Raw genomic sequence first — 25,111 nt, 5'->3', positions numbered from 1 at the left:
CAAGACTAGGCTTCTAAAAGTGTCTGTTACCTATTTACTGAGGTAAACAACACATGCAAAGAAAGAAAGAAAATGACACAAGAAGAAAATATCAAGCAGTAAACTCAGGTGTTCCTCTTGGGATTTCTACCTGCAGTTCTATATTTAAAAAGGCTTATATTAAAGTGCACTTTTTTTTAAATGGCTAAAAATGCACTAATAAGAATTAAAAGTCCTTGTCCAAGACACACTTCCCAGGTGTATATAAAATTCTGTGTTTATGTGGTAGAACAAAGGCCAGACTGGCAGGACAGCCAGTGTCAGACAGGGTGAATACAAAAGCTATTATAAATACTAAACCAGGGCCAGCTGCAGCCCAACATGAACGGGAACAAAGACATCATTTCAGATGGTCTAAAGCAAGAAATAAAATGTGATATGCAGTAAAAATCCAAAGTGTCAAGATCTTACAAGATGCCTCTATAAATCTGAACATTTGGAAGAAATAGGCAGATATGACACAGCTGACCTTGGATGTCCCAGCTAGAATGGGAAATGGTTTTAAAATGGGTTTGCAACGTCTCCAATACTCATGGCAAATACACCATGTGAAAAATATATTGAGGAGATTATTATGTTTTCAGTTATAAATGCAGTGAATGTAGCTTACTATATTGGTCAATGGAATTTTGGAATGAGTTTTGCTTCATCATGACTTCATGTTTGTGTATAAATTGCTCTACTATGACTTGTCATGCCAATGGAAGGGTCTGAGACCACATAAGACCTCTGGATTTGAATCCCATGATTAAGTTCATAATTGGGGGGGGCAAAGGCGGTAAGGGTGGGAAAGAAGGAATTCCACAAAGCCCAAATTATATTCTTTCAAGGAAACCTGGGAGCTCTTCTTTAAACTGGTTTAAGAGTAAATGGATCCGTTCTCTCCTTGAGACACACTACTCCCATTGACACAAATAGGAATCATGAACAAACCCAAGTATTCAGAGACTTTTTATTGTAATTATGGACCAGATCCTGCTATTGAGGTCAATGTGAGTTGGGTGCAAGGAGAGGGGGCAGGATTAGCTCTATTCCATCAGTTGTGACATATGCTGAAATGTAATGGGATTGTTCCTGTGAATAGGGACTGATGGAGCTTGCCCTTAATATATATGCAAACAACACACAGTGGCCTCAATTTCGCAGCACACTGTCCTCAAACAGCATAAGCTATAACCCCTGGCTACTTTTCATACAACATTCATTATAACATCCCTGCAATTTCATAGGTCCACATTTTGACATTCACAAAACTTCATATACATTGGGGGGAAAAAATGAAAGGATGAATGCAGAAGTTTTTTGAAATGAAAGTGAAGCCAGTTCACCTTGTCCATATGTGGACATTTTAAAATTAAATTTTCAGTTTCATCTGTTTTACTCCCAAGCTTTGTTTGCTCCCCCCCTGAGATTCCTGTCCAACCATTTCAGCTGTAATTAAGCATGTTTTTGGAGCAACTTTCCCTTTCCAGCCTGCTCAGGATAAGACAAGCCACATGCTTGTAGCACTGAAGATTGCAACGAGGAGCTTTCTGATGCAGGTCTGTCAATGTACCCTATTGTAAAGGCAGAAACCTTCTTCAGATTTGAAGCAGCGGCCACCTGCATAAATAACGGAGGGATATAACTCTGTAACTGAATACAAGTACTGAAAGCTTAAAAAGTTTGTAGTCCAAAAAAATCCTTTTGACCTTCTATTTAAAAGTTCGCTAATCACTTTTTATTTATAATTTATTTCCTCTTGCTATATTTGGCATAAATAATACACTTTTTTTTGGAAGTTCCCCAGGAATAAATAGTACAGTATTATGCAACTCCCAGGATTAAGTGGAAGTGAAGCTCTTCCCCCCCTAGATAATCAAGGGTTGGTACATTTTCCACAGACCTGTCCAAGAAGCAATATGCAGCACACAACAAAGAGAAAAGGGCAGGTGTTTAAGGGACCAGTCAAAAGCCCATTGACATCAACAGGAGTTTGACCTTAATGAACTTTTGATCAGACCCTACGCACTGAAGATGTACCAGTTTAACGTTGCTGTTACAGCAGTACACACAAACCCACACAGTGTGGATGCAGTTACACTTGCATAAAGGTGATTATATCAGTACAGCTTATTACCATTCAGGAAAGGGAATAAGCTACATTGTCATAAGACAACTTTATACCACAATAACAGTATCTACACTAGAGGTCGCATTGATCAGTTAAAAAAATCACACCTGTAACTGAAATAGCTATTGTGTGTGTAGACCAGGCCTAAATAAACACTTTCTTATCCAAAGGCCAGCAGTGAGGTCCTTACTTAGTCCTTTTTGAGGTCCATGGGAGCTTTCCTGAGTAAGGACTGATGAACCAAGTTGCCCACAGAGATTATGGGCCCTGTTCTGAATACCCCACCCCCAATCCTTGCCCATTCTCTTCTCATACCAACCCATGTTCTCCTTCAGGTGAGGATCTTGCCTGGATGCTGTAAACCAGATCCCCATAGCAACCATAGTGCCTTGAGGATATGGACTACTGTGAAATGGATAACAGGGAGAGTAGAACTAAATCAGACGTCCCCTTAGAGCCATTTTAACTAGGAATGAAATTTAAACCTTTGAAAATCCTGTTTCGGTCTCCTCAATCTCCTGGTTTCACTGGGAATACAGAAGTGCTAAGTCTCCTGGATTTGTCATGTGGCACACAGGTTCATACACAACCACAGCACAGTGAACTGATAGACCTTTCATGGTTTCAATTACACTGGTGTGAAGTAGCTGGAAAACCTACAGTGAAAGGGAAAGCCACTGTCTACAGGGTTGAAAAATCCCTCAAAAGCCATTACCAGAGGAGGATGAATCGCCACCCTGACGTTCCTCCCCCTCTGTGGAAAGGTTCTGAGGCAACTAATTTGCCTGGCACATTATTTATATTCCCAACATTCTTTGGGTTGAGATTTTCAAAAGCGACCAGGGATTTTGAGTGCTTCCATTTTTGGGTGCCCAAATTGCAGGGACCTTAGATGGGTTTGGTTTTTTAGAAATTGCTGAGCACCTACATTTTGAAAATCAGGCCCCTAGTAGGCGTATCAAGTTGGACACTTAAAAATATCCTAGCCGCTTTCAAAAATGCAGGCCCTGTCTTCCATGTAAGCAAGGAGCAGCATTAGACCATTACTATGTCATCTTAGCTTACACTTTGGCACAATTTCCCACCATTATCAAATTAGCTCCTACCATAATGCAGCTGAAGTCAACACTGTAATGGCAATAGCAATGCATTTGAAGGGCTGATACTTTGCCCAGTTGCTTTTTGCAAGCAGGCAGGTAATGTGCTGGTTTATGCACATGTTTTCGTCGATTACAGTTTAAATCAGGCCCAAGTTTGTTCCTAATTCTAATGGTGCAGGCAGCAGCTAGCCTGCTAATCACTTGTACTCCAGGGACACAATGTGTATAGTGTTCTTTTAAACACAAAAATGGATAATTCCCAACTTCCCTTTTCAGATCTCTTGTAACAATGCAGTGCCCTGCTGTCAAGCAATGTGTGAATAAATTGGGGAAAAAAGGTTAAAGAAGCCCAAGGGAATGGCAGTCCCTTTTTCTTTATTGAGGTAAATTTCGACAAAGCCTTCACTGTTCTCTCCATTTTTTCTGAAAGGCTTAGTGCCAAGTAACATTATTCCTCTTCACCATGGTACTGCCATGAAATCAGCCTGGTATGTTTGCCTGAAAATCGTAGGTTTTCATGGAAATTGTTTTTCCTCCACAACAACTCCCTTTGTAAAATTAGACATGAAAAGAGGAGGAGAAGCGCTCAGGCTGAAATCTAATCACAGGAACAAAGCACTGAGCAAATGCCACAGCAACTACGAGAAAAGCACAAATAACATCTGAATTCAGCACTGCACAATACGGCTCCCGGAGTTCATTAAAATGTATACTCCCTTCCCAGACGGTAACATTCTCAAACTCCTTTACCACCTACCTTATAACACTGAGCCTAGTATAGATACAGAGAATGCATTTTAAATATCTTTTCACAGCCAAGTATTTTAAGCATTCTAATTACATGAAAGCATTTTTTTTCCACACCATTAAAACTATTTAATGATTTCTAATAAAAAAAGTTTATTTTCTTAAAAAGGAATATTTCTGGCTGCTGTTAAGAGACAGGATCTCTGAGAATTCTTAGGAATGCCTTCTATTTCCAATCACTGCCGCATTTAAAAATAAGCAAATAGATGCTTTAGTCCTCAGACTGGGACTTGGAGGGTCTTAGTTATTCAACAAACTAACCTTTATTAAATCCTGTCAAAAGGAAAGATTTGACGCTTTTCAATATGCTTACTATATAAACTGCTGAAAGACCAGCAAACTTCAAAAGCTTCACAAACTGAGCTCGGGTTTGGCAAGAGTTCATTAGCTGCCTATGTCTTTTCTGTGTGTGGCTTGTAATTACATGCAGACTTGATGCCAGATCTTAATCTATTAAGGGGTACCAATTAACATGCTGCTGGATGATTCACAGGTAGTTAGTGTCAAGACTTACGCACCCCACACACCAAACTTCATATGCTGATTTTAGCTGACTTTTTTTAAAGTAGTGAACTTTCATGGTGCTGGGGAAAGGAGATATTATTACCATGACAGATGGTAGGAGAGTACTGAACAAGCTTCCTCATGCTTTCTGCTAATAGGACACAAACCAATAAGCCTGATCTCGCAATTTTTTCCCAGGCTAAGCCTCCCATGGAATTCATGTTTTTCCCAGTCGCTGGGTGTTTTGCCTGAATGAGAACTGAAGGATAGGGCCCTAAATCTGATACAAGCCAGGTCATTTCACTCTCATTGCTTTCATTGCTCTCTTTCATGAGCACAGTTGTGCCATACTTTGAAGAGGTTTTAATTTCTGTAGGCAAACACTTCCTTGGGAACTAGGTTGTGACAATGCAACTCATTTCCTTTATGACTTGATTAGAATTTCAGTGTAGATCTTCAGAGGCAAATAGGCTACTGTATATATCAAACCCACTTATTATTTCCCCTGTCAACACCTTCCTAAAAGCAACCTAAAATCCTAGCACAGGATCAACCAGTTGCCCTCAACACTATGGGAAATGGTGTCATTTTTCACTCACTATCACACTAGTTTGGAAAAATCTCCCCCTCCCCCCGGCCCCCGCAATCATATGCACCAAATTGCTTTCTTCCTGCACTTTCCAATGCTGAAGTGCCCCTCCCCTACCAAGAATGCACGTTACTCCTATTACTAACAAAGAAGCATTCTCCACCTAACATTCAGTGAAGCATGATGCATGGAGGCAGTTGTTTCGCAACTATGTAAGAATTAATTAATGATTATGAAATAATTATGAGTTTCCATCACTGGAAGGCATAATGCTACAATTCAATTTAACTGAGCAAAATTAATATTAATCTTTAATCTTGATGATTGGAATTAAACTGCTCATTATCCACCCACTAGGCTATGTCTCTTTGCTTCCCCACACCACCAGAGAGGTGCATACAAACTGAGTCATGACTGAGAGTGTTCAGGGAGTGAATCTATTTTATAAACACTACAATCTTTAACCAAAGGATCCTCCTTCTTCCTGAGCATTAACAGCCTTCAAAGCTGGTTGGTTAGTGTCACTGCTGTTCCCTTTGTGGTGAGCTCTGAGCCCCCCAAACTCCAAGTTTTGAAACTCAGATCTAATCGAATTCTAAACTAATTTTCAATTCTCCCTCATTTGGTTCTCAGCTTTGTTCAATCCACAAAAGGAAACATCATTGCAAGACAGGGATGGATTGCTGAAGTCAAGTAGAAGATACTAGTAACGTAACAACCCATGTTACCAATACTCCATGGGTCATCATTTTTGCTTTCGTAAAGGCTATCATCTTGAATGTCACTGGCAGTTGAACCCAGGACCTACACAACTAAAGCATGAGCTTCTGTAGCCAGAGATAAAAGACTAATTCTTCCAGCTGGCAGCTATAACAGATTCATATTATTTGTGGATCAAGCCTAAAGGACTGTGTATACAACAGTAGGCTGCACTGACATCTTTGACTTTCATGTGATTGTATATGATGTGAATATATGCAGAATTTGACCCTTCCAATCATAGCCCGGAAAAAATTAATGAGCAAAAGTGCAGCGATTCAAGAGATCTTATTAAAAGGGTATTCTTCACTCATAGGCTAAGTGGCAATTTTTGGGGGGGGAAAAAAAAGTGACGTGCATAAATATAAAAATTCCTCTACATTATACATTTTTTAGGAAACTTAGAACTGCAATTCTGTGCAAAAAAGCTATATTTAAGGATTGTTCACTCTCTCGACCCACAGTCATCGGAACGGGGTAAAAATAATAACAGAGATTTTCAAATACCCCAATTTATCACAATGATTGGTTTGCCAGGTAAAAATTATTCTACTTGACACTCTCTAACGATTTGTCTCCAGTCCCTTGATTGAATGCATTCTTCTGATAGCCAGTCTCCATCTGCATCCTGCATTAGCCAACAACTTGCACAGGCACCATAAAACTAATGACTCATCTTGTTTGCAAGCTCTTGGTCCTGAGAACAATGTGCTGATAGATTGTGCCATTATTATCCTTCCAGGCTGTTCCGCGAACCATAAGCCATGAAAAAGCATAAGGACTTTCACGCCTATCTTGGATTTGGTTCCAATCTCATAGCTAAGAGGCAGCCTGTACTGGAAGCCTATAGTGGGAATCCACTGGAAGATAGGAAACAAAAGAATGGGAAAATGATAACACATATCTAACAACTGATTAGTGTTGCTATGGATATTCCTTCGGACACCCAGTGAGCTTAATGTTTCAGATGCCATTCAGCAGATCAATCGGAGCTCTGCAGAGGTACATTTGTTATTCTATTAAGCCTAATATTAAACATACATGTTAAATAGTCTGTCAAACGTTCCATAATAATGCACTACGGCAGGAAGGTAATACAATGGCATGCTGCACTGCTCCAATTCATTTGATTTTGAAGGGATAGGGGAAGCTTTAATCTAGTTCACTTCAAAAACAATACAGGGAAATGATTTAAAAGTAATTTCAGGTTTCCCACTGAGACCCCCTGCTAATTTTTGTGGGTTTACAATCACATTTTGTTCTATGTTAATAAAAATATTTTTCTTCCCTATTGTAGTGTGAAAGTGTCTCATAAACAAGAGGAGAAATTGACTAATGCTCCCAATCCAGTAATGCATTGCAGGAGTGGCACACAGGGGGTCTACTCATATGAAGCAAGATCGCAGGACTGCACAGGGAAAATAGTGAAACTGACTACATGCAGAAATCCTTGATCCACTGAAGTCAGTGACAAGACTCCCTGTGCAGTTGGATACACAGTGTAAACAAACTGGGAGGGTGGGGGTGGGGAAGAAAAGAAAAATATTTTTCTACGCTAATCTTTTTCAGTTGCACTCATTTTAGGTGTTATTTGTAACACCTAAATAGTAAGGGGGAAAAAAAACCCACCTGACATAAATGGGATAGTTGACACTGTCCCTTTTAATCCTTTTGTTCCAGATAGCTGTTATTAGGACATGCAGGTTTATATCTGTTGTGTTTTTTGTACCATGCATGTTCATATTGCGAACCAAATGCAGTTATCACTTTACAACCCAGAGTTTGATCTACTAAGGAAGTGAAAATATGGACCTGACATTTTATTGCTTCCTTGTGCTTGACATGTAGATACTTAAGTTTTCTTCATTTGTACTTATGCTAATCTGCTTAACTGGGATTGTTTTAAAGCTTTGAGTCTTTATGCCAGTTATCTCTACCTGGATAATTTATGGGAAAATCAAGTTGGGGAAAAACTTAATACCATCATAGGAGAGGGAGAGAGAGAGAGAGAGAGAGAGAGAGAGAGCATCAAAATAGTGAGTTCTGTTATTCACTGGCAGGTTATGGGGCATGGTTTTATCCTGGCCACAAATACAAAAACAACAAACAATATGTGAGAAAGGTCATAAACCCTTCAGCTCTCCTCTATTACAACCAAATATCCAGGTGGCTGGACGGGGACATTATAGGCAGCTCTCTCCTTTTATATGAGTATTATTTGTTTGTATTGTGGTGGCACTCAAAGGCTCCTGTTCGGGGCTGGGGCTATTTTGTACTAGGTGCAGTACACATACAATGAAAAGACAGTCCCTGCTCCAAAGAGCTCACAACTCTCCACCTTCAGCTGTTGCCCTATGAACATGGACAAACGTGGACGCAGACCCTTGCCCCTCCATCTCTCGTCCTCCTCTCTTTACTCTCTCCTGCAGCCCAAGTAAGAGTTCATTACTGGAGGCAGAGTACAGTGCTTTCTCTTCCATCTCCATTTTTTTTCTCCGACCACTCTGCCCCTTTATCTGATCTGGCTACTGATTTATATCATGCCTTATACCACAATATCTCTGGTAGCTACCTCCTCAGCTCTCCCCCGTGTCTGTCTCCTTAGCCAACCAGCGACGGGATTGTGATTTCAGAAGTAAATAGCCCTTCCTGACCAGCTCATTGTGGAGTGCTGGGATTGTGGCGGCATTGAGGGGCAGTCAGACAGAGATACAAGCAGAACTCCTGGAGCCAGAAATGCTAGGGAGAGAAATCCACCTATCTTTGTGGGAAGAGAATCTTTCCCCGCTCCATTACAAAAATGCAAAACTATATTCACACCCCTCTGGCGATTCCCCCACTGGTAGGGAAAAGAGACAAGCACCTACAGCTTATTCCCTCCCCTGAAAAACAAAACCATGCTGTGTTGGGAAGTCTTATACTTTCCTGCATCCACCTCATACTGTTCTAGTCCTGCGGATGCTTCACCAATCCTAAACTGCTCTAATTTAGAAGCCAACCCTCAGCCTCTCCACTGAACAGCCTCTTTGTTTGTATTCTCTTTCCAAATCAGCATATCCTCAGATTGAACCCCCAATGCTTTTTTTTAATGCTCGGATGCCCTGGCAGCAGAAAGAGCCTCCAGCAGGTTTGTGGTCCCGTAATAGCTTTCAAAACCTCACTGCTGGGGCACGTACATTGCTAAGGAACTGGTTTCAAGTTAAAAGAGAGAAAAAAGAAAGTATTACAAAATTACTTCCAACAACTCTTTAATCATTAATTGCTACCAGAAGAGCTAAATTCCTTCCCTCACCTCTCCCCCAGTCTAAATGATAGCTTTAATCAACATTAAATGATATAGGGTAAGACACACCAGAAAGCTTGAAATGCAGTGTGTCCTCCAAAGCCTGGATATTTTAAAGGGAAAAGAAAAAAAAAGTGTATTTTCCTCATCTGAAAGCACAATCACAGGCTCCACATTTCATGAGAGGAAGCATGGACTTATGGGACTGGGACTAGGGAGGTTTTAGATTCAATTCCCAGACCTGCCACAGACTTCCTGTACCACCTGAGGGAAATCACTAAAACCCTCTATGCCCCATCTGAAAAAATGAGGATAACAAGCCTGCCTTTCTCACTTGTGTCTTTGGGGCAGGGACTGTCTCTTGCTATCTGTTTGTATTGCACCGCGCACGAGGGGTACTAGCACTACTAGAATACAAATCAATAATAACACTGCAGCGTAATGCACTTGTGAGGCTTGGAGTTAATACGATGCTGAGCTCAATGTTTCAGACCCAAATGTTTAAATCTGATCTACCTAAAAAACAACCCCAATATATCTTGGTTTCTGTCCTGTGCTGACTTCTGAATCCAGCCTCTTTCTACTAGTACCAGTGATGCAGTTTAGACTCCCACTTACTGTTACATCACACAAATGCCTTTAAGTGTCTAACCTGAACATCGCAGCATGAATGAAGGTTGTGACTCTCTACATAGCGCCTAGATTTTACTACACCCCTACAACAGAACCCAGCCAGTTGTTCGAGGACCCCCCTCCCCGCCCCCCCCCCGACCCTTGATACAGGTCTGGTCCAAAGCCCATTCAAGCCAATGCGGGAGGGTTCTTTCTCTTGACTTCAGTAGGCTTTGGATAAAGCCTTACCTGAGCAGACCAAAGTGAGATAAGGATCTGAAAGCCTGATTTCCCCTGCCTCGCCCTTGTGAAAGCATTTATCTCTGAGCAGAATGAGCGCAGAAATGTTACCATTCTGGTCTGCCGGCAGACTGCACCCAGTTGCACAGATTAAATGACTCTAAAAAGCAGAGTAGAACCAGAGTACCCAAGTCAGTGGGATTCTTGCCATTGACTTCAATGGGAACAGGACTGGGTTCCAAACCCTTACTTAGAATATCCCTGGCCTTTATGGATTTAGCTCATGCCCTTAATCAAAAATCATAGGTTAGTCTAAACGTACCTTTTGATGGCAATAGAAGGCCCCAGTGTCATAGTATGGAATAATGGGGTAGGGAATGCTTTTAAATGACAGTAACAGAGTCAATATTCAAAAATATTCAAAACAGGTTTTTACTTTTCATTTATTGTACTCGACTGTAAATTCAACCCACTAGACTATTTTACAATATACGCTGCAGGGGAAAAATGCCCCTGATTATATGTCATCTACCCTTCAGCCCAGCAGAGTTTCAAAGGCATGTTATAATTCCCTTAAAACAATGGGCTATAATGGGAACACTTTCAAACCACTTGACTGAGGACTGGCCCTTATGAGGGACTGGCGCAGCTCCACTGATATGCGTGGTTTGACTCTGATTTCATTCATAGACTTACGTCCTCAAGTCTGACCCCCGTATAACACACAAGCCACAGAATTTCATCCAGATACCCCTATATTGAGCTGATAGCTTGTATTTGACTAAAGCATATGGTCCAGTAAGGTATCCTGTCTTGATTTGAAGATTTCACATAACTGTCAAATGAGAGGTTTCAGAGTAGCAGCCGTGTTAGTCTGTATTCGCAAAAAGAAAAGGAGGACTTGTGGCACCTTAGAGAGTAACAAATTTATTTGAGCATAAGCTTTCGTGAGCTACAGCTCACTTCATCGGATGCATAAACCACAGAACTTATGCCTGTCTGAAATCAGACTCAGGCCCTGCAACTTTAATCAACCTCTCTGTCAGCAGACAGTTTGCTCTCAATGGCATTTGATTCCCATCAACCTCAGATTTTTTGTACTGCCAATGATAGAGAATCAGCAGTTTTGCAAGTGACTTCAACGCAAGCATTATCAGGGTCTCTAAAGGCATAATTATATCCATGCAGGGGACTCCACTGGGACCTATGGCCAACAGTAGCATATCCTATTTGTAGCCATCTACTAATTAAAAAAAAACTTTGTGCCCAGAATACATTCTGTAACAGCCCTTAAAGCCCAGTCTTTAGAAAGCTTCTTTGTAACCTTGAATGTGCAGATTTTATCAAAATGGGCCTTCTCCAAAACCCCATCTGACTTTCTCATGGGTTTGTATTTGTCAAAGATTCATGCCAACTCAGTCAGAAAAATAAATGCCACAAAACTTGTCATTTAAGAAAAAACGTACAGACCAGCGCTTTAGAAACTTGCCCATATGCTAATCACTCTACTATTCAGCTTCAGAGTGAATAGGACTCCAACAATGGCACAGAAATACACTGAACCTATTCCACATTTCATGCCCCTTCACTCAAAATGTTGCTGTTACCTTGGTTTTTAACTGCTTTGTGGAAACTGCACCAGAATGACAGCTGTGTGCTAAAGCTGCACTCCTTCTGTGGGCATATGAAAGCGACAAAGATTTCTTGACTAAGAAAAACCCACTTTATTATCCTACTTAACATATTTGAATGGAATATAGGGCCTGATCCTGCAAACACTCATATAAGTAAGGATTAGGCCTTAAAATAAAAGCATAGCCTTTTGTGGCTAGTCAAATCGGGAAGATTTTTGTTAGTTTGACAATTACAAGTAGGATAACACTTTGGTAAATCATTTCGCTTTAGGATTAACCATTTGTACTATGTGTCATTGTTTAACAGATGTCTCATGTATGTTTTTATCAAGGGACACCACAACTCTTCTGTTCCAGGTTTGGACGAGCCAGTTCCAAATGCAAAAGGTAGCCAGATGGCACGACACTCATTTCCCCTTATTTGAGAAGTACACATGACACTGTGGTCACTTAAACTTTAATAGGTTCGGTTAATCAAACATTAATTTTCAAAGTCCTAGCAGTCTAGTGTCTTACTGATAGATGCACAGAACTCCCATTAATATTAACATGAGTTATATGCATTCCTCCTTTGAGACGAAGTTTAAGGCAATGGACTGAGACTTGGGAGATTTGGGTTTAATTCCGTCTTCTGCCACAAGACTTCCTGTGTGACTTTGGGCAAAGTATTAGGGACCCAGTAGGATTTTCAAAAGCACCTAGGCACCTAGTTCCCATGTGAGTTAGGTGCCTAGACACTTTTGAAAATCCCAGTAGGTGCCTCTCTGTATCTTTAGGTACCTAAATACCTTTAAAAATGTGACCCTCCCTAAAAAAAAATCTCTGTACCTCAGTTTCCCACCTGAAAACTGGGGATAAAAATCCTTCCTTTTCCCCCCATCCTTGGTCTGTCTTGTCTATTTAAACTGTAAACTCCTTGGGACAGGGGCTGTCTCTTATTATGCCTCTGTACAGCACCTAGCACAATGGGGCTCTGATTTCAATTGCAGACTCTATGTGCTTCTGTGATCCAAAAACAATAATAAATAATGCATCACAAGGAAGAAAAAAAACCCTGATGGTTTAAGTAATCATAGGATCAACTTGTTGTTTAACACACAGTGCACGACCCTCAGCTGGTGTCAACTGTCCTATTTCTATTGACTTCCACGGAGTGACACTGATTTACAGCAGCTGAGAATCTGCCCCAAACTATTAGACCAGCTGCAGAAAACAAATGCACAGGGAGATCCACTAAAACGAACTCAACAGGGGATCAGTAAAGACAATGTCGTAATAAAATATTTATAACTAGGGTTTCCCTTATGAAAATATCAGTTTAAAAACAAGGAGTGGGGCAATATATTTTTGCTAGGGCTTTAAAAAAAGCCACAGATTTTCGATTGCTGCTGCTAAGAAGTGTTTGGGGTTCTTGGACAGTTGCTATGGACACTGCACTTGTACACTGACTATAGTGAAAACTTTCCTGTAAACATCAGTGGGAAAGATAACTGGAGCCGTCTTCTGTATGAGTTCCGTACAGCATGAACTGACCTCAGCAAGAAGGTTTAAGGAAAGTGGCGTAACATCCAAAATGCCGAGTTGTAATTACTTTGAAAATATCAGAAAGACTGAAGAAGAAGAAAATGCTTCCACCACATTCACTGTTTGGTTTTTCTCTTTATAATTAAATGTTTGGGCAAATACATTGCAAGTCATGCAATTATGTCTAAACTCTGAATAAGCGTATCATGCAATGGATGATGGAATTCATATGCATTCTGTGGTCCCAGCTTCAGCACAGGTATGATCAGACCCTAGGGCAATGCTGTAAAAACTTTCCAAAACAGCTGTAACTTTGACAGGTTTACAATAAAACCATTTTGTGGTTAGTTACATATAGGTGTGATACCATTTTGTCACTTCCTTTTTGTGGTGGCAAGCATCCACAACTACCACCCTTCGAAGGAACAAGCTGTCAGAAAACCTGTCATTTACTGCATGAAAGAGAGGAACGCCCAAGGCTGCTAACCAGCGAATCTCTGCCTTCCCGTTTGATCTAGGGAAAGGAAGAACAGGCCTTCTTTTCGGTTGGTGTTACTGATGAAACAAAAGTGACTCCTGATCCTGCAGTCTTTACTGCCCTGACCCTGCAAACACTTACATATGCATTTAACCCTAAGCACAGTTCCATTAAATTTCAGTGGACCTACTCATGTTTACCCATAAGCATTAATTAGTGTTTGCCGGATCATGGCCTCAGTAAGGGCACGGCTTCACTGCAGAGTGAACTTGGACGATCAGCACTCAGGTTAGCCCAGCACTGGTGTGAATAGCCACAGTGCAACGCCCAACTCGCGTAATTCTGCCCTCAGGGCTGGATGCACTCACCTCCATGTGTGTTGCTAGGGCTTCCACGGACAGATCCCATGGTTCTCTGAGGTACAGTAAGCTGAGCCACTCTATGATTCTTTCCCAGTGAATTGTGGGACGGCATTAGAGGACAATCAGCACTCAAGGGAGTTAGCCTGCATCTTTGCTGCAAAGTGGGTGGTTTAGGGTTACCAGCCTGCCTGACAGCCTCACTTGGGCTTTATGACAGCCTCAGACAGCCCGGCCATCTCAGGCTGAACACGCCACTAAACCCAGGTGAGCAGGTTTTGTGCATGGGCAGGAGGGGAATTAGGGACAACACCTGAGTAACAGCCCACGTTACTCGGCAGTCAAGATGTACTTTGCATGGCTGAAATCAATGAGAGCTTAGCCAGAGTGTGGCCTGCAAAATTGGATCCTCGGTTATTTGAGCTATATTTCCTTCCTAGTTTATTAACCACTTTCTCACACACACACACACATTATTTAGATCAATTTTAACACAGTGATACAAATACAAAAGGCATAAATATTATAACCATCTTGAGAACCAAACTCATCACAGGACCTGGAGTTCAATACATTAAATATGCCAAAACCATGTTGTTTAATAGTTAATATTGATTTGGGGAGACAAATAATTGCCCTCTCTCCCACTAGTCTGGTTACAACTAACATCCAAAATACCCAACAAAATAAAGAATAAGACATTGTTGTCAGTGAAATAAAGGACAAAATTTGACAGAGTTGGAGTTTGTGGAAATCACTGATACACCTAATTTCTTTGGGATGAACGCAATTTCCATACTTTTAAAATATACTCTTTTGGGAACTATCTTACTCTTATTGCAAGTCTGATCCTTCCATCAAAAGCTATTTAAAGATGCTTCAACTCTTCTTTTTAGCAGCTGTCTACCTATTCAGCATGAAGGAAGTTTCACAGGAGTTCAGAAGCTCCTTCTATTGATTAAACCACACAGCTGTAATTAGGTCATCACATACAATGAAATGTGGAAAATGACACTTAAGTGCTCTAGCATGCTAGAAGGTGCAGGAGAGACAGGAGATAAAAAGAGAATGGAATTAAAGAAATATAAGGCATGTTTAAAAGTGATGGACATGAGTCTTCCTGATAGGTTAGAGCTCCTATAGGAAAAAGCTATCATTATTATTGTTATTATTTGTATTTCCTGTGTCCAAGCTGTGAAGATGTCCCACAAATGGGATTCCCACTGACTTCAATGGCAATTCCATTCCTGGGCCACTTACAGGTTCAGGCCCCAAATCTTCAAGCAGGCAGGTTTCAGGTACACAAGGAAGAGATGAAAGATGTGGCCTACTGCAGCCTCCAAATGGGTGAGACATAGAGGACTCAATGAGCCCCGCACTGACTCTGGGTATTATGGTCTTGCCAACCCCACGCATTCAAAATTCATGAGTCAGGCTCCAAAAATCATGAGATTGGCTTAGAAATCATGAGATTTATAATACATGAATAGATGTTGGACTCTTTTAATTTACCATCCATTTTCTGAGCCTTTAGCTTTCACCCACGTCATGTTTTCAAGCTTCACCACACAACCACAAGGGCTAGAAATCTACTTTTTTTAGAAAACAAAAGCCGACATTCTCCCACAGTAACATAAATGCGCGAAGTGGAGCTTTAAGAAAAGTCATCAGACACAAAATAAAATCATGACATTTGGCAACATTGTGCTAATATCCTTCTGCGTGTGGGCAGAAAGCTCTATTTGGGGATGGGAGATTCCCTGTTCCCCGCCTTTCCCCTTTCTCTTATCACTAGACCATGCAGCTATGTATTTATGTACACAATATTTACTTAACCCTAATGGTAGTTGCACAGCATGCTGCAGTCAGACTGAAAACAGTCTACAGTTCTCTGCTATGGATGTACAGTACACTCCCCGTTATCCAAATGCCTGGGGGACATCCGAAACTTTCAGATAACCAGATGTTCAGATAACCGGAAGTGCTATTAACTAATGTAGGGCTACCTGGGGGACACACTGGGGATTTGGATAAGTAGGATTTTCAGATACAGGGAATTCAGGTACCTGGAATTATACTGTACTTACATAAAGATAGTCTACCCAAAGGGTGGGAAGGCAGTTGCTTTTGACTCCACAGGTGTATCGTGTGAGTGAAGTATGGAGGATTGAGCTTGCCAAGTGCAGTGCCATAGTCCCTAATTTTTTAAAGGAACCTTAACGCAACTCTCCTTTTTGCAGCCACAAATAATCACCCACAATTCATTTCAGGCACAGATGGGGGCATGTAGGTGTCTAACTACCTATCTTGCACACACTAAATGGAATACCAAGGTTATGAACAGCATGCCCATAGTGTTTTGGATAACATCTTACTACAACAACCTCACAGCAAGCCTCTGCCATACCTCTCAGCAACCTTCACACTGAAACATGCCTAGGTCATTTTCATTATAAACAATTCAAACAAATGAAATGATCAGCTTCTCAGATATAGTGAGGCTGGCATCCACTAAGACAATGGCATACATCAAGGCAACCCAAATCAAATCTGAATTGCCTACAGTCATGTGTGATAAAACGAGATTTTAAAAGTCCCAAATTAATCAGTTTAATCTTGATGCTTTACTGGAAGGCAACAGAATTTTGTACACACATTTTTCCCCATAGAGAAAGTTACTAGATTACTCGTTCCCAAATTTCTAGATTACATACTTTGCTCACGTATGCATTTGAAATTTTTGCCAATATAATATTTAAGTTTATTTTTTAAAGTGAGATTTAGGATCAAACCAGGTCTAAAACTATATGTATATATAAAAGAGAGACATGGAGTCCTTTGAGAAAAGTGAAGAGATTTTTAAATGCTCAGTGGGGCTGCCGCTCAGTTGCTTCCAGATTTCCCAGCTGCAGCGGTTGTCTGCTGTAATGATTGCCCTGGACTGGTGACAGTAAAGGAGAAAATTAAAGCTATGTTCAGACAGAGGAATGAGAAGTGTAGTGAGTTGAGAGTATAAGAGAAAACAGTCTAAAGCTTACAGCTGTCCAGTGTAAAAAACAATCTACCTAAGCCTCAAGACTCAAGAGAGTCTATCATTTGACTTCCAGGATTCCAACAACCACGTAGGCTAAATGAAATCTGCCTGTCATGAGGCACCATTAGGACTTTTGGAAAGTCACTACACCTGTGTGAGCTATAGAAAAGTTCCTGAAGATCCAAATCTGCCCTATCGTCCTTGCTGGCAGAGTCCTCCCTGCTTCCATAGAAATGATGCTTGACTGAGTGCCGGCTGACAAAGTTCAGCTGGCTAGAGCTTTCCTGACATAGGTCCCCTGCCAAGCAAAAAAGGCTGTTTTGTGCAGAGTACCCTATATTCATCAATGGTCTGGGCATCTTCCAATGCAGCCCAACTATAGGATATAGGGGAAGGGGCCCTTGCTGTGCAGGAGGCAAAGTGTGAAGGCAGATCTGTCTGGCCCATTACCCAACCACCTGCACCCAACCAATGCTCCAGGCAACTGGTCCAGTTTGTCCACAAGTCCCGTAGATGGAGTAACAGGCTATCTACAAGCTTGCCTGGCCAAGGACATTCCCTCATGAAGGATCAGTTCAGTCTGTATAATAGCCGGACATGGATCCTCCTCCACTAGCTTGCCTCGATCTATATGTCCCGCTCTCCAGGAAAACACTGCTGCTCAGTCGTACTGTCACGCTACTGTCAGTGGTACGGCTGAGGCGAGGCCTTCACTCTGAGGCCTGGTCTACACTACAAAGCATCTACACTACAACGCTGCTCCCGCCAAATGTAATAACTTCACCACTGTGGTAGGCATGGTGCTTCGGTCAATGCAGTTAGGTCAAAGCAGTGTCGGTGCAGACACTGTGTTGACTGTTCTGGCTGTCAGACCATGGCAGCTGACAGCCTGGGGCATTGTGGGGTGCTGTCAGCCCGGAGCGGTCAGCTAAATCAGTGGATGCACTCCTGGTGAGGATGCACACCTCTGAGAGAAGAAGGGTAGTGTGGACATGAAAAATTGATTTAATTACTGTGGTGGCTGTATGTCAACGTAACTTCAGTTGACTTAATTTTGTAGTGTAGACTTGCCCTCAGAGTCATAGTGCATATTAACATGAGGAGGAGAATATCCTGTGTTTGCTCTCCAGGGACGGCTGTGTGCGTCTTGGTTGCTTTTTCACCCTATCCTGAGTGCACATGCTCTAGTCTTCAGCTCTCCACGGTACTATGTTATTCTGTAATCCCTCCTGCCATAACTAATGGCAGTTTGCCTACACAGAATTTCTGGCTAGCTTCTGTGTCTGGGCTTCAGGTAGCAGACACTCTTTCCTTTTGCCGTGCATTACTGTTGCCAAATGCTGCTCTGTGCATGGAGGAGAAGTGTCAAAGACTGTCAGCAAAGATAAAGGAATATATGATTGTTGGGCAGAGCTTAATACACAGGTGGAGCTAGACACTCCCATCAAGAGCAGGGGCTTCTCCCTCCCTGGCTATAAATCTTTCCTACAGTGAGGTAGAGAGCTGCATGCTTGTCCTACACTTTACTCTTTGAATGTGAAGCAGTGCTTGCTCCTATTTCACTGTGTAGCTAGAGCACTGTAGAGATTTAACTCCTTCCTGGCAGACCTGTGGGTGTATCATTTTCTGGTGAAACACAACAAACAACCAAGAGGATGCATGACTAGGGACTCTTAACTGGCTTGCTTGCTGTCCTAGCAATTTCAAGAAGTATCCTCTTATTCTCTAAACAGAGTGATGAGGAAGGAGACAGAGAGGGGTTTTTGTTGTTGTTTTTCAGATGACCTAGTTTAAAGTCCAGCTAAGTAAGGTGCTTATTTCTGTTAATGAATCAAGCTGACATAAAATCTGTGGACATTGCTCAAAGCCAAAAATAAAGGTTAAAATCATCCATGTTACTCATAGATTCATAGACTTTAAGGTAAGAAGGGACCATCATGATCAGCTAGTCTGGGTTCCTGCACATGGCCGGCCACAGAACCTCACTCACCCAGTCCTGTAATAGACCCCTAACCTCTGGCTGAGTTACTGAATACTGATAGAGGTGTTGTCTGTATAAGCTTTAATCAACTCAAATATATTTCACTCAGAGTCCCATGCTTAGAAAGTTTTAGAACTCTGATAACAAGGAATGAAAGGTAAATGTGTAAACAAGCAAGACACATGACCTGGTCTGTTTCAAAAGATCTTCATCCAGGTCTAATCCATTCAACCTGTAATTAATTGACAGCCAGTAAAATGAACCCTTTCCTGCTAGCTTTTCAGTTAGTTTATTCCCAGTGATCCCTCTGTAATAAAGATGTGACTCCTTCTTTTAAGTGGCAAAGAGTCCTGTGGCACCTTATAGACTAACAGACATATTGGAGCATAAGCTTTCGCAGGTGAATACCCACTTCTTCAGATGCACATAGTGGAAATTTTCAGAGGCAGGTATAAGTGTTTTAAGTCTTTTAAGTGTTTACCACTCTCCGCACATCAAGATAAACATTTTACTTAGTGATGAGTGGAAAGGTGGGCTAGGTTCCCATAACTATTCACATTTAGATTAAAGTTAAAGGAAGCACCTGAGACAGGCTACTGTACTTATTTCCATCTGGCTGTCTCAGAATAAATGTTTCACATCTAGAGGGAAAAAAAAGTCTAGGTAATCTCCTTCTCATTGGTAATTTTGCTCTCAGAAGGGAGTCTATACAGAACTAACTCCTGGAAAGTTAATAGTGGATAAAGCATGTTTTTAATGGAAATTTTTAAGAATATTTTATATTTCCCTCCTCCCCCAATATTTATTCATATCCCTGGTAGAAGTAAATATGGCATCATAGAACAGTGCAAATGAAAAGGAAACTTTTACTATTTTTATGAATTACCTCCAAATCAGAAGAGCCTAAGGACTTGTCTCCTTGTCATTCTGTATGTTATGGGCCAGGTTCTCAGCTGGTATAAATCAGCACAGGTCCATTGAATTCAACAGGCCTTTGACGGTTTGCACCAGCTGAGAATCTGGCTCAGTGTCTTTACTAGTGCCTCCCATCACCATAAAATAGATCACTTTTTTCATTATAGTTCTGAACAGGAGTCACTACTCTTCATTTTACTAAACAACTGAACACTCATCTTCTTAAATTTTTCCCATCTTTGCCAATAGATCACATTTCCTTTCACTGAAATACCATCTTTGCATCACAAACCAAGTGAACACGAGACAAACTGAACTAAAACAGGCCTTTTTCTAAAGAGCTCAAAGGTATAAATGAAGATTAGATGGGAATCAAGAGCTCATGAACACTGCAAAATTTTACTGGGTTCTCTTCCACAGATGAGATTATATTAAGATGGTAATGACTCTTCTTCTGTCAGCTGGTCAGCAGAAAAGTTCCTTCCCTTGAAGTTAATAACTTCTGATCTTTGTTACTGTATTTGCACATGGTAGTTGTGTCACAGAATAATCCCCCAACAATCCTGAAATCATTATTAATTTGAGTATATTTGTAAAGACCTTCCACACAAGTGCATCATGGTTACAGGTTATATAATTGTCTTACTATGTTTTACCAACTCTCTGCATCTGCGCATGATTAAGCGAGACTCAGACTCCTTCCTTCAGCTGTTCAAATTATGCTCTCACTTTCAAATGTTACTCAGATATACTAGAATATTCACCATTCCCTTTCTGCTCTCACCTGAAATAATCAGCATAAAACAACATAAAGGGGCAGTTACACTGCATACATTATCCATTTCTAACATCAGTTGTAAATTGGTGCTTTGGTAACATATGTCAGATAATTCTTGTAGGGTTTAGGAATCCAGCCTGCAAAACTTTACTCATTCAAGTAGTACTTGCTCATGCGAGGAGTCAACAGAACTCACGTGAGTAAAGGGTTGGAGGATTTGACCTGTAGGAATCATTTCACCAGGAATTTAACCTTCTGTTTAGAAGAATGAGGTAAGTCAAGCTAGTTTATATCTTTCTACTTTTATCAGTTTTATATAGAGCATATCAAATGTTTTATTTTTTCCAGATACAAGAAGATTAAGCTTTCTGCACTAGTCTGTATTCCTGTGGGAATATAAAGAGAAAACCATGTCTCTCTTCTTAATATATTAGTGCCTAGTAATAGAGACCAGATGATCAATAAACTACGCAAAAATTAAATCAAACTGACAGTCTTCAGAAAAATGTGCTCTAAGCAGAAACAATTGTTTTAAAGACTGTGGTGTCTAGAATATTAAAATCCCATGCTTCTGTTATTAATTTATTTGTTGGAAGCTAGTCGACTTTTCCTGCATGCATGTGTCAATTAGATAGTCAACCTTATACATAACTATTTTCAAATGCTAGATGTTTCAGCATGCAAGGTATTTGGAAAGAAACTGTTGACAATACTATACTTTCCTTTAAATGCAAAAGCAGAGTTTCTCTAGCAAAGCAAATCAACAGATTTCTAGATATGTTACTACAAGATGTCTTAAATCACTTTCTTCGGTGCACACACAATACTTCAAGGAAATAGTTATTTTTTATTCTGTAAATACATATAATGAGATGTCTGTACCTTTGAGGGGGAAGGGGAAGGCTGGACTAGAGCAAATGATGTATCCCAACAACCAAAAGTAACCTACAATGCCCACCGTTTCCTTCTCAGCTGTTTCTAAACTTCATGAAATGTGCTTAGTCATTTGTTATGTGTTTAGTTGTTTGTTACACAGCAGCCATCTCCACCTGTAGCTGCCTTTGAAGCTTACAAAAGGGGAATAAGTATGGTTATTCAGATGCCATAACTGAAGCGCAGAAAGTTGAATTCCCCAAGGATACACAGCAAGTCTGCACTGGAAACAGGATTGGAACCCAGGTCTGGGATTTCTAGCCATATGATTGATACACTAGACCACAGTGCCCCCTGGACACTGTTTAGAGCCATATCCTTTTTCTTTTGTTGCCAGCACAGTGTGTTGTGATACATCATTTTGAGGGGCGGTGGCGGCGGGGGGGGAGGAAGCTGCAATAAACTCCAAGTGCTTTCTCCAGTCTCTACGCTATGTTTGGCACATGGATTTTATACATTTCTATGCACATTTTTTCCCTCATGTGGGAAGAAGCGAATTGCTGCTTGCAAAAATCAGCCTAAAAGCCTACCCCATTGGTTCTTTTTCCTGTCCATTACAGCTGTCAGAAAAGTTAGTGGTGCTACTTTCCAGCATTACGAACTTGTGTCTAAGAGAGTATGAAGAGAAGCAGGGAGCCTGATCCTACTCCACTGAAGCAAAACTCTCCCCGGGAGCACTGTAGGATCTCGTCTCTATTTGGTTAAGAAAAAAAAACCACCTTCGCCAGCCCCTCACAGCCACCGAAACACACGTGCCATGCTTTTCTTGAGTTTGCCTTATGAGTCAGGGATGGGTTACTGCAAATAGTTAACACATTCTTATCTGTGTCCACACAGTCCGTAAGGGAAAATGAGCATTTGACAAAGTCTTTCTGAGATTAAGAGGATTGTTCTGAATCCTCTGAGTTTAAGTGTTAATCATCATATGACACATAATAGAGTAATGAGAGAGGGCTTTCACCTCCTGAAATAATGTCTCCAAGTCCAGCAGCTTGACACAGCATCTCAGTCAGCATTTACAAACTATACAGCGCCTGAGGGCAACGGGACGAGTTTGTTTTCACAAGCGTGACTTATTATGTCTTGTCCTTGCATTAATTTACACTGGGGAGGTATTATTATGATTGTGAGAGTGCTTTTAACACGTTATATACATGCAGCAGGTCATGGCACTAGGTAATATCAACACAGATTACTCAGCACATGGTCAGATCCTCATCTGCTGTAAACTGGTGAACCTCCAATGCAGTCAGTAGAATGGGGCCAGTTTACACCAGCCTGGGGGTCTTTAAATTGCACAACCTGGCCTGATTCAAGAGGAAGCAGGGCCTGGCTTCTTTATCATTGTAATCTCTCTATGAAACCTCTATCATCATATCAAAACAAGGCCTGGTAGCTAAATTTATTACAAGTAAAAACTGTGAATTCATCAATCTCCTGACTTAATCTGACCTAGCCAGATCTCTTTCAGAGAGTTTTCTGAACTTGAAGCATGCCTGTTTCTTGATTAATGAGGTCCATCGCTACTGTGGGAGATGAGTGGTTGTCAGCCCTGTGGCATATCAACTGCTGTATCTCACTCTTTTCAACCTCTTACACTGACCTGTGTAGAACCAAGTCCACCCATAAGACCAATATGTTTCTCCTCTTTTTGCTTAGTTGCAGAGATATACTTGCACTGTAGTCTGAAAAAAACTAAAACCCTGAAGCCATCAACAACCTGGTAGGACAAACCACACATTATCTCCAATCTGTAACCACTGCCTCCCCTCCCCCCTGCAGTTGTTGTATTTTGCAGAGGGACAGACTACATGCTCCCAACAGACGAAATCTGCGATGGCACCTTTCAAACTATTGTTTAGACTCAAGCAAAATGAAAACCATGCCTGTTCCCCTCTCTGCTCCTAAAGCTAGCAAGGGTGGGAGATGCTGTGTTTACATACTGAGGACAGACAGAAGCTCTGCTCGCTGCTGGGACATCCATTTTATTTGGACTGACACCAGGACTACTTTGTGTTTTCAATACATCGCTGTGGCTTTCACAGGGGGGAAAGGAGGGGGCTTTCGAAAGCCAAACCAAGCCGCGTTCATTGCCCCAGTGGCCTTTAGCAACCTCTTCACAACTTTGTCCCTACTTTTGTAACAAACTTCCCGGGATGGGGCTTTGGTTTGCACACAGCCAGTGTAAACTGCCACTCTAGCAAATCTTTGCAGTGCTTTTTTTTTTTTTTTTTTGGCATAATTTTTCAAACAGGGCGAGCAGACTGGGACTATACAGCTGACTGCACGCGAGCAAAAGAGAGAAGGTAGGGGGACAAAAAGACCTCTTGCAAAAGAGACCGCCAGCAGCTGCAAAACTCTGAAAAATGCAAGGGGGGGGGGAGAAGTTAGCAAGTCAGATGCATTTGCAAAAGGCAAAAAAAAAAAACACCCAAAGCTCTTCCTTCTCAGTTTCAGCAGAGAGCGAGCGGCAAGGGGGGGGGCGGGGGACAGCCGAGAAAGAGCCGCGAGGGCTGCCCAAGAAAGTGCATGAACCACAGGAGAGAGAGAGGAAAGTTGCGGGTCGGCGACGCTCACCCATGAGAAGGCAGAGGAGATCCAGGCAGATGAGCAGCCCTTTCTTGCTGCTGCTCTTGGCCGGGTTGTTGTTCAGGGCAGGGCTGCCCCCGTTCTTGCTCTCCGGGGCGATCGCTTTGTCGTACTTGTAGTTCTGCATGATCTGGGGGGGAGCAGACGCGGTCCCCGAGCGGCGATCCAGGCGCTGGAGCGGCAGGGGCGCGCTGCCCGGGCTGGGCTCGCGGGAGGCGGTCGCTGGTGGACAGACTTTGTTTAGGCGGTGGTGTGGCTGCAGTATAAACTTCTTCCCGGCGGGGGAAAGCAGGGGAGGGACAGAGGGAGGCGAGAGGACGTTTGTGTTCGTCTGAAATCGTTCAGTGTCCTCGTGGGGAGAGAAAAATAAAGGCGCGGGGGGGGGGGGGGGGCGGGAAATGCGATCGAGAAAAAGGTTGCCAAGTTTGGAAATCACCAAGTCCGGGGGGATGGTAGTAGCGGCACCGCAGCCCCCTTTGGATGCTGGCTCAATGAATGGAAGTTGGGATCTTGCAAAGCAACTTCCCCAGCCGGTTTAACACAAAGCTCTGGTTCGGATTGGGGACTGCTGCTTCTGCCGCTGGCAGGGGCTGGTGTCTGAACTTTTATTTCACAAGGTCCTTTCCACCCCTTTAACAACGCACACACACACACACAGAAAAGAAACCCGAAGTCACTCTGACTCTGATGGGATATCCAAGTACAGCCCCCTTCCTGAAGCTGACATATACATATGATAATTAACTCCACATTGTTTTATTTTTTTATTTTTTTGCAGAGGGAAGAAAAGCGAAAAAAGAAGTCAGGAAAAGCTTCTCTCCAAGCAGAAGGGAGCCCCTA

The 25,111-nt window shown here is 41.8% G+C and overlaps 1 protein-coding gene across 1 annotated transcript in view; it reads right to left on the bottom strand.

Moving 5' to 3' along the window:
* Nucleotides 1-24,550, bottom strand: part of PLPP3 (phospholipid phosphatase 3) — a 64,400-nt gene extending 39,850 nt beyond the window's left edge. The window contains exon 1 of the mRNA XM_077824179.1: nucleotides 24,260-24,550. Within this exon, the coding sequence (XP_077680305.1) occupies nucleotides 24,260-24,398 (139 nt within the window). The 5' untranslated portion in view covers nucleotides 24,399-24,550. The remainder of the gene's footprint in view (nucleotides 1-24,259) is intronic.
* Between the last annotated feature and the right edge of the window lie 561 nt (nucleotides 24,551-25,111).

The sequence above is a fragment of the Eretmochelys imbricata genome, chromosome 8 (assembly GCF_965152235.1).
Source record: "Eretmochelys imbricata isolate rEreImb1 chromosome 8, rEreImb1.hap1, whole genome shotgun sequence".
Lineage (NCBI taxonomy): Eukaryota > Metazoa > Chordata > Testudines > Cheloniidae > Eretmochelys > Eretmochelys imbricata.
The sequence above is the reverse complement of the archived record's forward strand: the minus strand, read 5'-3'. Positions and strand labels throughout refer to the sequence as shown.